This window comes from Budorcas taxicolor, chromosome 3, assembly GCF_023091745.1.
Source record: "Budorcas taxicolor isolate Tak-1 chromosome 3, Takin1.1, whole genome shotgun sequence".
In the NCBI taxonomy this organism is placed as follows: Eukaryota; Metazoa; Chordata; class Mammalia; order Artiodactyla; family Bovidae; genus Budorcas; species Budorcas taxicolor.
In genome coordinates, this window is record NC_068912.1 from 112639477 (window position 1) to 112652566 (window position 13090).

General features: G+C 40.2%; 1 protein-coding gene across 2 annotated transcripts in view; it reads left to right on the forward strand.

Annotated features, from left to right (window-relative positions):
- The window catches only part of GIGYF2 (GRB10 interacting GYF protein 2), a 131896-nt gene that overhangs the window by 30932 nt on the left and 87874 nt on the right, over positions 1 to 13090 (forward strand). For both annotated transcript variants that reach the window (XM_052636571.1, XM_052636572.1), the window contains exons 5-6: positions 7140 to 7269; positions 8160 to 8255. In XM_052636571.1, the coding sequence (XP_052492531.1) occupies positions 7140 to 7269; positions 8160 to 8255 (226 nt within the window). The remainder of the gene's footprint in view (positions 1 to 7139; positions 7270 to 8159; positions 8256 to 13090) is intronic.

Below are 13090 nucleotides of genomic sequence, written 5' to 3' on the forward strand. Positions count from 1 at the left end.
TAGCCAGGTCATTTTCTTTTACTTTCTATATCCCTGTGTCTAGTCCATCACAATGCTGTGTCAGTTCTACCTCCAAAATACTTCTTGAACCTATTCGTTTCTCTCTCTCTTCATTACCTCCAGCCTAGTGTAAGCCACCATCATCTCTGATATAAACTAAAGGACAGGTCTTCTAATGTTTCCTGTCTCCTTTTCTTCTGTGTTGTCCCCCCTGCAGCCAGAGTAATCTTAAAATGTAAATTGGATCAAATTGTCTCCAAAATCCTTCACTAGTTTTCCATTTGTATGACTGTTTATTAGCTTTTCCTTCCATTAGCCAATTAGTTCTGTGAACATTCGTGGATACTTGTGTGTAGCCAAATACCCAGGATCTAGATCTCTCCTTTCCCTCCTACGGCCCTCTTTCCAGCCCCCTGCTGCTGCTGCTAGGTCACTTCAGTTGTGTCCGACTCTGTGCGACCGCATAGACGGCAGCCCACCAGGCTCCCCCGTCCCTGGGATTCTCCAGGCAAGAACACTGGAGTGGATTGCCATTGCCTTCTCCAATGCATGAAAGTGAGAAGTGAAAGTGAAGTCCCTCAGTCGTGGCCCTACTCTTCGCAACCCCATGGACTGCAGCCTGCCAGGCTCCTCCGTCCATGGGATTTTCCAGGCAAGAGTACTGGAGTGGGGTGCCATTGCCTTCTCTGTTCCAACCCCCTACCCTCCTCCTGCTTCTCATCTTTTCCTTTCTTCCTTTCCACTTAACCTCTCTACTTCCAGGCAGTTCCCATGGCGTCCCAGGTGAAAACAATTAGAAAAAATACTCCAGACAACAGAAAGCCTGTGTGAAGACAAGTGGACGGGAAACTATAGGTTTAAGTGGGAAATTCCAAGACCTTTTGCCTTGGCTATATTGTGAAGTGTGGGCGAGAAGAGCTTGCAGGCAGCCTTTCTATGTTAAGTTTTTGATTTTACCTGATCATTGTGTGCCAATGAACTGTTAATCGGGAGCATTTTATTCAAATTTGCTTTTGAAAGAAAGAACTGGTAGTAACGTGGAGGATGGACTTTGACTGGTTAGATCATTTAGTGTAGCAGTTGAGGTAATGAGTGTGAACAATAGAAGGTTACTTGGCCAGAGGATGGTTTGAGAGGTTTAGGATTTAAAACTGATTGTTTAGTTGCTAAGTCCTGTCTGACTCTCGTGGCTCCATCGCATGTAGCCAGCCAGGCTCCTCTGTCCATGGGATTTCCCAGGCAAGAATACTGGAGTAGGTTGCCATTTCCTTCTCTAGGGAATCTTCCTGACCCAGGGATTAAACCCATGTCTCCTACATTAGCAGGTGGTTTCTTTACCACTGAGCCACCAGGGAAGCCCTTAAAACCTGGTAGGATGTGATAATTGGGTATGGGGGATGATTCCCAGACTGTTAACCATTTGCTCAGTAGATAGTGGTATCCTTACCTGCCTTTGGGAATACCAGTGATGAAGGAGGTTTTGAGGGAGGTTTGGGGTCTGTTAGACCTAAAGGGCTGTGAGTGGTTGAATAAGAAAGCCTTACTCTGTCGGGGAGAGTTCACACCTGGAACTGAGTCATGAGCTTACACAGAAGTGCTTTTAGATTTGTACATCTTCACACATCTACGTGGACATTCTAAATTACTTTTGTAAGCTGAAGTTTGGATTTGAACAACAGTTAACAAGTGAGGATTGTGGGTGTAGGGGAGGGGTGGTTTTGGAAGGTTGCTACCTGTCAGTGACTACTAGTACTCCTGGGATTAGCACTGGACCTCCTGTGTTAAACAGATCTCCATATAGCCAGGAAGATGAAGATGATCAGGAGAGGGAAATTGCATTCGGGCCTAGTGTGGAGGTGGTTGAACTTTTCCAGAGCAGTGGAGTAGTGGGGAAAAGCCATGTTGTGCTGGGTTTTGAAGTGGTTGGGAAGTAAGGTGATGAAGATATCTCTGAAATGAAGAGGAAGATGACCAGTGCTGCATCGCCAGAGAGAGATGCTGCATTAGAGGACTTTTAAACAAATCACTATTAGATATATTGAGAGATGAGTGGAACGCTGATAGGGAAGGATGGAGTTTCTAGAAGAGAGGGCTACATGGAGCACGATTCTAGAGGAGGTAAAGGTCACTGGTGGGTTTTTAGGGAAGGATGTTGTCTAGATATGTTTCAGCTTTTGCAGATAGCTGTGGGTGAAGGAGGACTTGGGACAGAATTTGTTGATTCCTGAGTGGAGCACAGCCATTCTCCTGGTTTAGGCTACCGTCTTCTCTAGGTTGCATTATGCTTAGCTTGCCTTTACAGTAGCTGGAGGACTCTCTTTAAGTATGCATTCCGGGTCATGTTACTCTTTAGGTCTGGTAACTGTAAGAAGTGTTCTGTTCCTAGGCATGGAAAGCCCCTGGGGGTTGTTCAGTCACTCAGTCATGTCCAACTCTTTGCAACCCCATGGACTTCAGAACACCAGGCTTCCCTGTCCTCACTATTTCCTGGAGTTATCAAATTCATGTACATTGAGTCAGTGATGCCATCCAACTATCTCATTCTCTGGGGATTGTTGGGTGGATTTGAAACCTTGTGAGGAGCAGATGAAGAAATTACGGGTGTTGGATGAGTGAGCTGGAAAGCCTCTAGTGAGATATAATTGCAGATGCTGGAATGATTTTTCCATTAGAAAATGGAAGAGCGCTTAGATGTGCCCTCTAGTGGTAGTCACTCTTAGGGAACATATTAAGATATTTTAAACTGATTTTAATTATATAGATGTATATTTAAAAATTAATTTTTGGCAGACTGAACCATGACTATTTTAAAACTTTGAGATCTCACTGTTGGAAAGATTTTGATCTTTTTAGTCATAAAAACCTTTGTTTCTGACTCTTGGTTCTGCTGGCTGTGATTGTGGATAAATGGCTTAACTCCTTGGCTTTGTTTTCCCCATCTGTCATATTGTGGGTGGTTGTGAAACTTAAATGAGTATATATAACCGTCCCACCTTCAGTTCTCAGTGGATATTAATGCCATGTTTTCAGGGAAGAGCCCAAATGTTGATGAATGTGATGTGAACCACTGTGCTGGCAGGTCCTTCAGCAGTGGTTGGTTGGGTCCTCCTTTGTGGGCATGTTGTTTTCTTACTGACTTGTTTAGCCTTACAGGGAAAGACTAGAGATCTCTTCAAGAAAATTAGAGATACCAAGGGAACATTTCATGCAAAGATGGGCTTGATAAAGGACAGAAATGGTATGGACCTAACAGAAGCAGAAGATATTAAGAAGAGGTGGCAAGAATACACTGAAGAACTGTACAAAAAAGATCTTAACAACCCAGATAATCACGATGGTGTGATCACTCACCTAGAGCCAGACATCCTGGAATGTGAATTCAAGTGGGCCTTAGAAAGCATCACTACGAATAAAGCTAGTAGAGGTGATGGAATTCCAGTTGAGCTGTTTCAAGTCCTGAAAGATGATGCTGTGAAAGTGCTGCACTCAATATGCCAACCAATTTGGAAAACTCAGCAGTGGCCACAGGACTGGAAAAGGTCAGTTTTCATTCCAATCCCAAAGAAAGGCAGTGCCAAAGAATGCTCAAACTACTGTACAGTTGCACTCATCTCACATGCTAGTGAAGTAATGCTTAAAATTCTCCAAGCCAGACTTGAGCAATACGTGAACCGTGAACTCCCTGATGTTCAAGCTGGTTTTAGAAAAGGCAGAGGAACCAGAGATCAAATTGCCAACATCCGGTGGATCATCGAAACAGCAAGAGAGTTCCAGAAAAACATCTATTTCTGCTTTATTGACTATGCCAAAGCCTGTGACTGTGTGGATCACAATAAACTGTGGAAAATTCTGAAAGAGATGGGAATACCATTACCACCTGACCTGCCTCTTGAGAAACCTATATGCAGGTCAGGAAGCAACAGTTAGAACTGGACATGGAACAACAGACTGGTTCCAAATAGGAAAAGGAGTACGTCAAGGCTGTATATTGTCACCCTGCTTATTTAACTTCTATGCAGAATACATCATGATAAACGCTGGGCTGAAAGAAGCACAAGCTGGAATCAAGATTGCCAGGAGAAATATCAATCACTTCAGATATGCAGATGACACCACCCTTATGGCAGAAAGTGAAGAGGAACTGAAAAGCCTCTTGTTGAAAGTAAAAGAGGAGTGAAAAAGTTGGCTTAAAGCTCAACATTCAGAAAACGAAGATCATGGCATCAGGTCCCATCACTTCATGGCAAAGAGATGGGGAAACAGTGGAAACAGTGTCAGACTTTATATTTTGGGGCTCCAGAATCACTGCAGATGGTGATTGCAGCTATGAAATTAAAAGACGCTTACTCCTTGGAAGGCAAGTTATGACCAACCTAGATAGCATATTCAAAAGCAGAGACATTATTTTGCCAACAAAGGTCTGTCTAGTCAAGGCTATGGTTTTTCCAGTGTTCGTGTATGGATGTGAGAGTTGGACTGTGAAGAAAGCTGAGCACCGAAGAATTGATGCTTTTGAACTGTGGTGTTGGAGAAGACTCTTGAGAGTCCCTTGGACTGCAAGGAGATCCAACCAGTCCATTCTAAAGAGATCAGTCCTGGGTGTTCTTTGGAAGGACTGATGCTAAAGCTGAAACTCTAGTACTTTGGCCACCTTATGCGAAGAGTTGACTCATTGGAAAAGACTCTGATGCTGGGAGGGATTGTGGGCAGGAAGAGAAGGGGCTGACAGAGGATGAGATGGCTGGATGGCATCAGTGACTCAATGAACGTGAGTTTGGGTAAACTCCAGGAGCTGGTGATGGACAGGGACGCCTGGCATGCTGCGATTCATGAAGTCACGAAGAGTTGGGACACAACTGAGCGACTGAACTGATAGGAGTTGGACTTGATGACCTCTAAGTCCGTGAATAATTGGAAAGAAAACAAAGAACCAGCCCAATAACAATGAACACTTTGAGCACCCAGACTGTAGTTTTAATCTGTTTATTACCAAAGAGAGTCAGGCTCCCTGGTGAAATTGTTATTCCACATCTGAGGCAAGAAATAAGCTGATTTTCGAACATTTGACATACCAGATAGAAATGAAGCTCTCAAAGACTACTAGGGTTGGGTCAGAAGGACTTGGGAGCTAACCTGAAGCCTTTCCCACTAGACGGAGATGAGAGAGTTTGAGTATTGTTAAGGATAATTGCAGTGAAATGAAATACATTAATGAAAATAATTTTACTGTTGGAGGATTGTTAGTGAACCAAGTCATTATGAAAACTAATAAAGGAAAGAAGGAAAGCTGTGTCTTTTCTTATATGAGCTGTATTCTGTTGGGTAATACCAGATAGTATAAGAGGGAAGTTTCTCTTTGTAGAAGTACTCTACCTAGTAAATAAAGAAATGACAGAATAAAGTCAGTCTGTAATCTTAGTGAATTTGGGGATCTAAGCTTCGCTCTTGAAGGACTGCTTAGCCTTGCAAAACCAACCAGACAGTATGTGCCTCCTAGTGGAGTAACATACCACCACATGGATGTAGTCTTGCCAAGTCTACATCACCTGTTTACATGAAATGCAGAGAGCAGAGAAATGTATTAAATGTATTAAATTATACACAGGGATAAAGTTAGCAAAATTCAGACTTAAAGAAAAATCCTTATCTTTTAGAGATAACATTTTGAAATATTTGCAGATGAAATGAGATAACTTTTCTTAAAAGAATTGTTTCCAAACTTGAAAATAATTTCCTTTAAAAATTTTGAAAGCAAAAGAGTTCCTTCAGAATAATATTAAAGGAGGGTTAGATAGGGCTGTAGAAGGAGTGGGATGGCCTGGGGACTGGGTTGACGGGTACAGGAGAGTTTCTTCTTGATCCTTTTATATATGTTCAAAATTGTCTGTAATAAAACATTAAAAAAATAAGTAAAAAGAAACTGAAATAAATAAAACTTTATTAGTCTTACTGTACTAATGCATACTCCTTTTCCCCCCTTGTTGTTGCCTTCTACATGTAGACACATTCTGTGTATATACTGCGTACCTGCTGCTTTTTCTGCCGTTCTTGAACAATGTGCCAGTATTTATTAGTCTGCTTGACCTTCATACTTTCTGATGTACAAGTTGTAGACCAGTCCCTCTTTTTTTTTTTTTTGGTCAATACAGCTTAGCAATTTGGGGATATATTTCAATGCTTCTGTTGAATTTTCTTTGGGCTAAACTGCTTACTTGCAGTACCTTGGTCCCTTTCACCCTTGTTATCTATTACTTTATAGAACTTTCGGCTACTCCTGATGGTAGTTTTCCCTGGAGGAAAACTTGCCATTTTTTGCTGAGATTCAACTCCTTTTTAAAATAATAACATCTTATAAAATTAACTTGTTCCCCTTTTCCCAGTTTTCTTCCTTCGAGGTAATTTCTGTTATCAGCTTGAAGTATATTTTTACCTTTCTTTTTTTCCTTAGCAGTAAATATGGTTTTATTTTTTTTTCTCCTTGTACTTCACCTTTTTTTCCCCACAGTATTTTCAAATTCTCTACACTGATCATTAATTTCTTTTATTAAAAGTGAATTATGAAATGTTGGGGGCATATTTAAAAGTATCATCTTTTTTATAAGTATCTGTGTTTTGCATTTTCTTTTGGGGAGCAAAAATATTTTTTTAAGTATTTTGTTAAATATTAGAAAATCATTCTTTGAAGTCACTGTTTTAGTTTTTAACTCCACAAGTACTACTTAAGAATTTGTGTCATTTTACATCCTTGCCAATAGCTGGTATTGTTAAGAGTTATTAATTTTTATTAATCTAGTGTATGTAAGGTGATGTCTCACTTTTGTTTTAATTATATTTTACTTTTATAGTTTGGAAAAAGGTGTCTCCTCCTTACTCCCTAAACCTCTCAGGGATATGGCACAATACTTCTTAAGTTAAGGAAGTTGTCTACTTATTTGTCAGTGAACTCAATGAACTATTTTCTTAGTGAGCTATTACAGCAGATTGCCTTAGAGCTAAAATCTTGGCTACCTTGAGATAATGGCTTTTCCTTTCTGTTCTTTCGAAGAACTAAAATGAAAATCTTACATTATGTGGAAATAAAAAGTCCTTACTGCCAGCACTTTTGACACTTTGTTTTTCTATTCTGTCTGTTGTTTTAGGCTCCGAGCTCTGTCCAGCGGTGGGAGTATTACATCCCCCCCTCTTTCGCCAGCATTGCCGAAGTATAAGTTAGCAGACTATCGTTACGGGAGAGAAGAAATGTTAGCACTTTTCCTTAAAGACAACAAGGTAAGAAAGTAGGAAAGAGTTCAAAATTGCAAATGCGATTTCTGGGTGTGTACAGTTAGGTATTGCTACATGAAATAGCTATGGTTCGCTCTTTTCTTCCTGTGTGAAAACCTGCAGTAGTTCACAGAGGCTCTTGTAAATGATGCACACTCTGTGCTTTAGAGAAAACCTAAGATTTCATCACAGAAGTAGAAAGCCTCATGGAAGCAGGAGAGTGGGCAGGACTTAATGCTTTGTCTCACTGAATTCTTCACAGCCTTTATTTTTATCCCATTGTGATGGCTGAGAAAGTTTTCCCTTCTCTTTATTGCATCTGGCATTCGTCTCTCCAGTTAGATACTAGGAGCCAGAAGGGCAGATGCTTCTCTAGTTCGTTGCTTTTGAGTTAAATGTAAAATTTTTAGTGGGGAGAAAATCTTAAAATATAGTACCTCATTTTGGTTACTTATAAATGATCAAAACTCAAACAGTAAAAAGTATACTTCTGTTATATAACTAGTGAGAAAGAACATTTTCTACTTAAGTGTACTTTGCTTTTAATTTTATTAATGGATTAAGGATCAAATTTTAGTGATCGTTGCTAAGAACAGATACAGTTGCTTGTAAAATTCTCCTTACCATCTGTGGTGTGAGTTAAATGTGCACTCTGGAGTATCAGGGTCAGTGCTATATATCAAATCTGAGCATGGTAGTCAGATGGGAGGATGGGGTGAGTGACTGGGCTTTTTAAAAATGTTTGACCCTGTCAGAATATTAATTGTGACTGAATAAGCTTTTAATCCATATCTTTGATAATCAGCAGCAGATAAACCAAACAATATTTTCTTGTTTTGGCTCCATAGAATTGCAGGGATAGCATTAATCTCATGGTCATGTGTTTGGTCAAACAGATCCCTTCAGACCTTCTGGATAAAGAATTTCTGCCTATCCTACAGGAGGAGCCCCTGCTGCCACTGGCTCTTGTGCCCTTCACGGAAGAAGAACAGGTGTGTGCGTAGCTTTGAGCCTCAGGTCCCACCCTTGTTTGCTCCCACTGAGGCATGAAAATAGGAAGTTCCTCCTTAGGCTCTAAGGGGTGTCCTCCTTCCCCAGGCCTGCTTCCTTCTACTCTTCTTGGCATATGGATGCCTCTCTTAGTTGACTAGATTCTGATTGAGATTTGAGGCTGTTGAGTATTATGTAGAGATAAGGATGTGTGTTAGAATAGAGAGAAAAAGGTATTTTTCTGGGGAGAGGGCCTTCTTTTCAGAAACTTGTCGTTTTTTCAGAAGTAATCTGCTAAACCTGAATTCCCACCAGTTTTTACCACTAAAGGAAAATGTAAATAATCAGCTCACACAGTGTGCTTAAAACAGTGCTTTTCTGTCACAGATTTTTTAAAATGATAATTGTGAGAAAGTTAGAGTTTTGGGCTGTAAAGTAACAGATTCTGTGTTACAGTGTACGATGTCCATAGATAAATAGTGGAGTTTCTGAATGCAACGAACTGTGGTGATTATTGGGCTTCCCTCATAGCTCAGTTGGTAAAGAATCTGCCTGCAATGCAGGAGACCTGGGTTCAATCCCTGGGACGGGAAGCTGCCCTGGAGAAGGAAATGGTAGCCCACTCCAGTATTCTTCCCTGGAGCATCCCATGGACAGAGGAGCCTGGTGGGCTACAATCCATGGGGTTGCAAGAGTTGGACACGACTTAGCGACTAAACCGCCACCACCGTGGTGATTATAGTAAAATGAAGAAAGAAAGAGCTTTTTTGGAATGCCACTTTAAATGAAGAATCATCATTACTTTTTACGAAAACTGCTTTATTGAGACCTAAGTTACATGCCATAAAATTAAATATTTTTGTAGTTTTTAGTAGATGCAGAGTTGTGTAACCCATCACCACTATCTAATTGAGAACATTTTTCATTATTTTTTTGGGACAGCTCTGGGTGTTCTCCCTGCACTCTTGCCATGCTGTGCATGGTGAAATCAGTCTATTAAGAGGGAAAAGCCTATTAAAAGAACTTAGTGAAATGTCCCTGGTGGTTCAGAACTGATGGGGAGCTAAGATCTCACAAGCTACGAGGCATGGCCAAATAAAAATTAGACTTCTGTTAACCTACGTTAAGTTTTAAGAAAGGTGTGATATTTATTTGGTGACTTTGAGCATCATCCTTCTGTAAGCAATTTCGTTTCATTTGCGGTTTCTCCTAAATCAGGCTGTGCGGTGTGCTTAGTCGCTCAGTTGTGTTCGACTCTTTGCAACCCCGTGGACTGTAGCCCACCAGGCTCCTCTGTCCATGGGGATTCTCCGGGCAAGAATACTGGAGTGGGTTGTCATGCCCTCCTCCAGGGGATCTTCCCAACCCAGGATCGAACCCAGGTCTCCCGTTTTGTAGGCAGATTCTTTACCATCTGAGCCACCATGAGAGCCCAGGAATACTGGAGTAGGTGTCCTATCCCTTCTCCAGGGGATCTTCCCCGACCCTGGAATCTAACCAGGCGGATTCTTCACCAGCTGAGCTACCAGGGAGGTCCAAGATCAGGCTAATAGTTCCTTCTTTATTCATGAAACCCAGTATCATCTAGGGTCATCAATAAATATTTTCATTGATCAAAAGTTGTTTTAAAGAATTCATGGGAAAGGAAGGGTCCTGTCTCCAGTAATTGCTGAAAAGTTTCTTTTCAAAAATGGTAAATTTCCTTAAAAAAAATTAGACATCTGGTTATATTTTGTTTTAATTTTTCTCAAAAATATTTTTATTATGAAGCATTTCAAATAGTATAGAGAATGTTATTACAAAGACCTGAATATTTTCAACTCACATACATCTAATCTTAAAATAATTTGTGTACCTTTGTTTTAAGAAACAAATTTCTCCTTCACCACAGTTGAGACTGCCTGGGGTGTACCCCTCTCTGCATTTCCAGGGATTACTATGAATCAGATTACTTCATCATTCATGTTTTGATATTGTCATTACATATTTGTGTGTCCATATACCTATAAGAGTTTCCTTTTATAGGGTTATAAATTTTACATGAACTGTAGCCTGCCAGGCTCCTCAGTTCATGGAATTCTCCAAGCAACAATGCTAGAGTGGGTAGCCATTTCCTTCTCCAGGGGATCGTCCTGACCCAGGGATTGAACCCAGGTCTCCAAATTGCAGGCAGATTCTTTACCATCTGAACCACCAGGGAAGCCTATATTGAAGATAGCATACTGTATATTATGGAGGAGGAAATGGCAACCCACTCCAGTATCTTTGCCTGCAGAATCTCATGGACAGAGGAGCCTGGCGGGCTACAATCCTTGGGGTCACGAGAGTCAGGCATGACTGAAGTGACAGCACTACTGTATAATTCTGTTCTGCAGCTTGTTTTTTCTTTGAGTAATTTTTCGATTTCATTGTTTTTAGATTTCACATTCATACATATGGCATCAGTTTGTTCATCTCTGCTTTATAATATTTCATAAGTGAAAAAAAATAAAATACCTTTTTGCTGTAAAAGATACTCATATTTGATGATAGAAAATACAGAAAGATATGAAGAGGTAAACCTTTCCTATAAAATCACCATGTAGAAATAATTACTTGTTAACATTTAGTATCTTTAGTTTATTTTTGTGTATCTTCAGTTGTCAGAATACACCGATAATGCAGACTGAATCCAACAGCGTATCAGAAGGATTATACACCGTGGCCAAGTGGGGTTTATCCCCACAATTCCAGGGTGGTGCAACATAAAACCAATATAATATACCCCATTAATAGAATGAAGAAAAGAAAAGCACTTGATCACCTCAGTTTCCACAGAAAAAGCACACAATTTCAACACCCTTTTGTGAAAGCAAATGTAACGAACTGGGAATGAAAGTGAACTTACTTAAGGGCTTTTATGAAAAACCCACAACCAATATTATACTCAGTGATGAAAGACTAAAAGCTTTTCTTCTTGGATTGGGAACAAGATAGTATATCTACTTTCACTACTGATATTGAACCTTGTGTTGGAAGTTTCAGATGAGCTCTTAGGCTAGAAAAGGAAATAAAAAGAATCCAGATTGGAAGGGAAGAAGTAAAATTATCTCTGTTTGAAGATGACATGATCCTACATATAGAAAATCCTAAAGAATCCACAGAATAACTGTTAACACCAGTAAGTGAATACAGCACAGTTGTATGCTACAGAATCAGTACACAAAAGTCAGTTGTGTTTCCATTACTGTGTACTTAGTCGCTCAGTCGTGTGCGACTCTTTGTAACCCCATGCCCTGTAGCCCGCCAGGCTCCTCTGTCCATGGGAATTCTCCAGGCAAGAATACTGGAGTGGGTCGCCATGCCCTCCTCCAGGGGATCTTCCTAACTCAGATATTGAACCCAGGTCTCCTGCGTTGCAGGTGGATTCTTCCCTGACTGAGCCACCAGGGAAGCATTTCCATCTACTAGTAATGGACAGTTTGCAAAGGAAATGAAGAAAATTCTGTTTACAATAGTATCAAAACCAAAATACTTAGGAATAAATTTAAGGAGTATGAAACTTTATACAATAAAAAAATGAAACACTATTGAAAGAAATTAAAGAAGATCTTAATAAATGGAAAGGCGTTAGCATTTTATTAAGCGTTGAAAGACTTAATATTTAATGATTTGCTGCCAGTACAATACCCACCAAAATCCCAGTGGCTTTTTGGGTAGAAGCTGATCTTAAAATTTATGTAGGATTGCAGAGGACCCTAAGTTGTCAAAACAGTTTTGCAAAGAAATAGGACCTGTACTTCCAGTTTCAGAACTTAACTGCAAAGCTACAGTAATCAAAACTGGTTTTAACTTCCCTGGTGGTCCAGTGCTTTTGTGCTTCCAATGTAGAGGGCGTGGGTTTGATTCCTGGACTAAGGGAACTAAGATCCTACATCCCTTGTGGCAAAAAAAAAATTAAAAAATTCCAAAACAGAAAAAAACCTGTGGCTTAAGGATCGATGCACATACCAGCTGATTATAATTGAAAGTTTGGAAATAAAACCAAATCACTCCATACTGCTGGATCACTTTGAAGAAACGTTGTATGTGGGTTTGTATTACTTTTGTTCACTGCTGCCATACCTATAGTGTTTTACCCTTGCTTTTGCACTGTTACATGATTTCATTGTTTTTTCATGAGCAGTAGATCATGTGGAATTCTCCAGGCCAGAATACTGGAGTGGGTAGCCTTTCCCTTCTCTAGGGAATCTTCCCAACCCAGGGATTGAACCCAGGTCTCCCACATTGCAGACGGATTCTTTACCAGCTGAGCCACAAGGGAAACCCAAGAATACTAGAGTTAGGGAGCCTATTCCTTCTCCAGCGGATCTTCCCAGCCCAGGAATTGAACTGGGGTCTCCTGCATTGCAGGCAGATTTCTTTACCAACTGAGCTATCAGGGAAGCCCAGATCATATGGTTTAGAAATAAAAATTTCTCTCTCTCCCATCCTTTCCACCAGCCGTCTGTCTCCTTTTCTGAAAGGCAGCCTGTATTTGCAGTTTCTTGTGTATTTTTCCAAGTAAATATTGAATATATTTCCCCCTTTTTGTGCAGGTGGTGGTGTATACTAAGCTTTGTTCTATATTTACATTATTTTTATTGAAAAATATTCTCTGCAAATTTGGAAAAAGTATTCTTTTAGTTTGCATTTCTTTCCCCAGTGCAGAGTTTCTCAGATACTTGCATTTATATTTCTTTCAATTTTTTGTTCTTTGCCATTTTTGTTGGGGGGGGGATAGTAATCTTTTTCTTGAGCTAGTCCTAAACCTAACCTGTTAAATTTTCTTTTTGTGTGTGTGTTCAGTTTCTTTTTT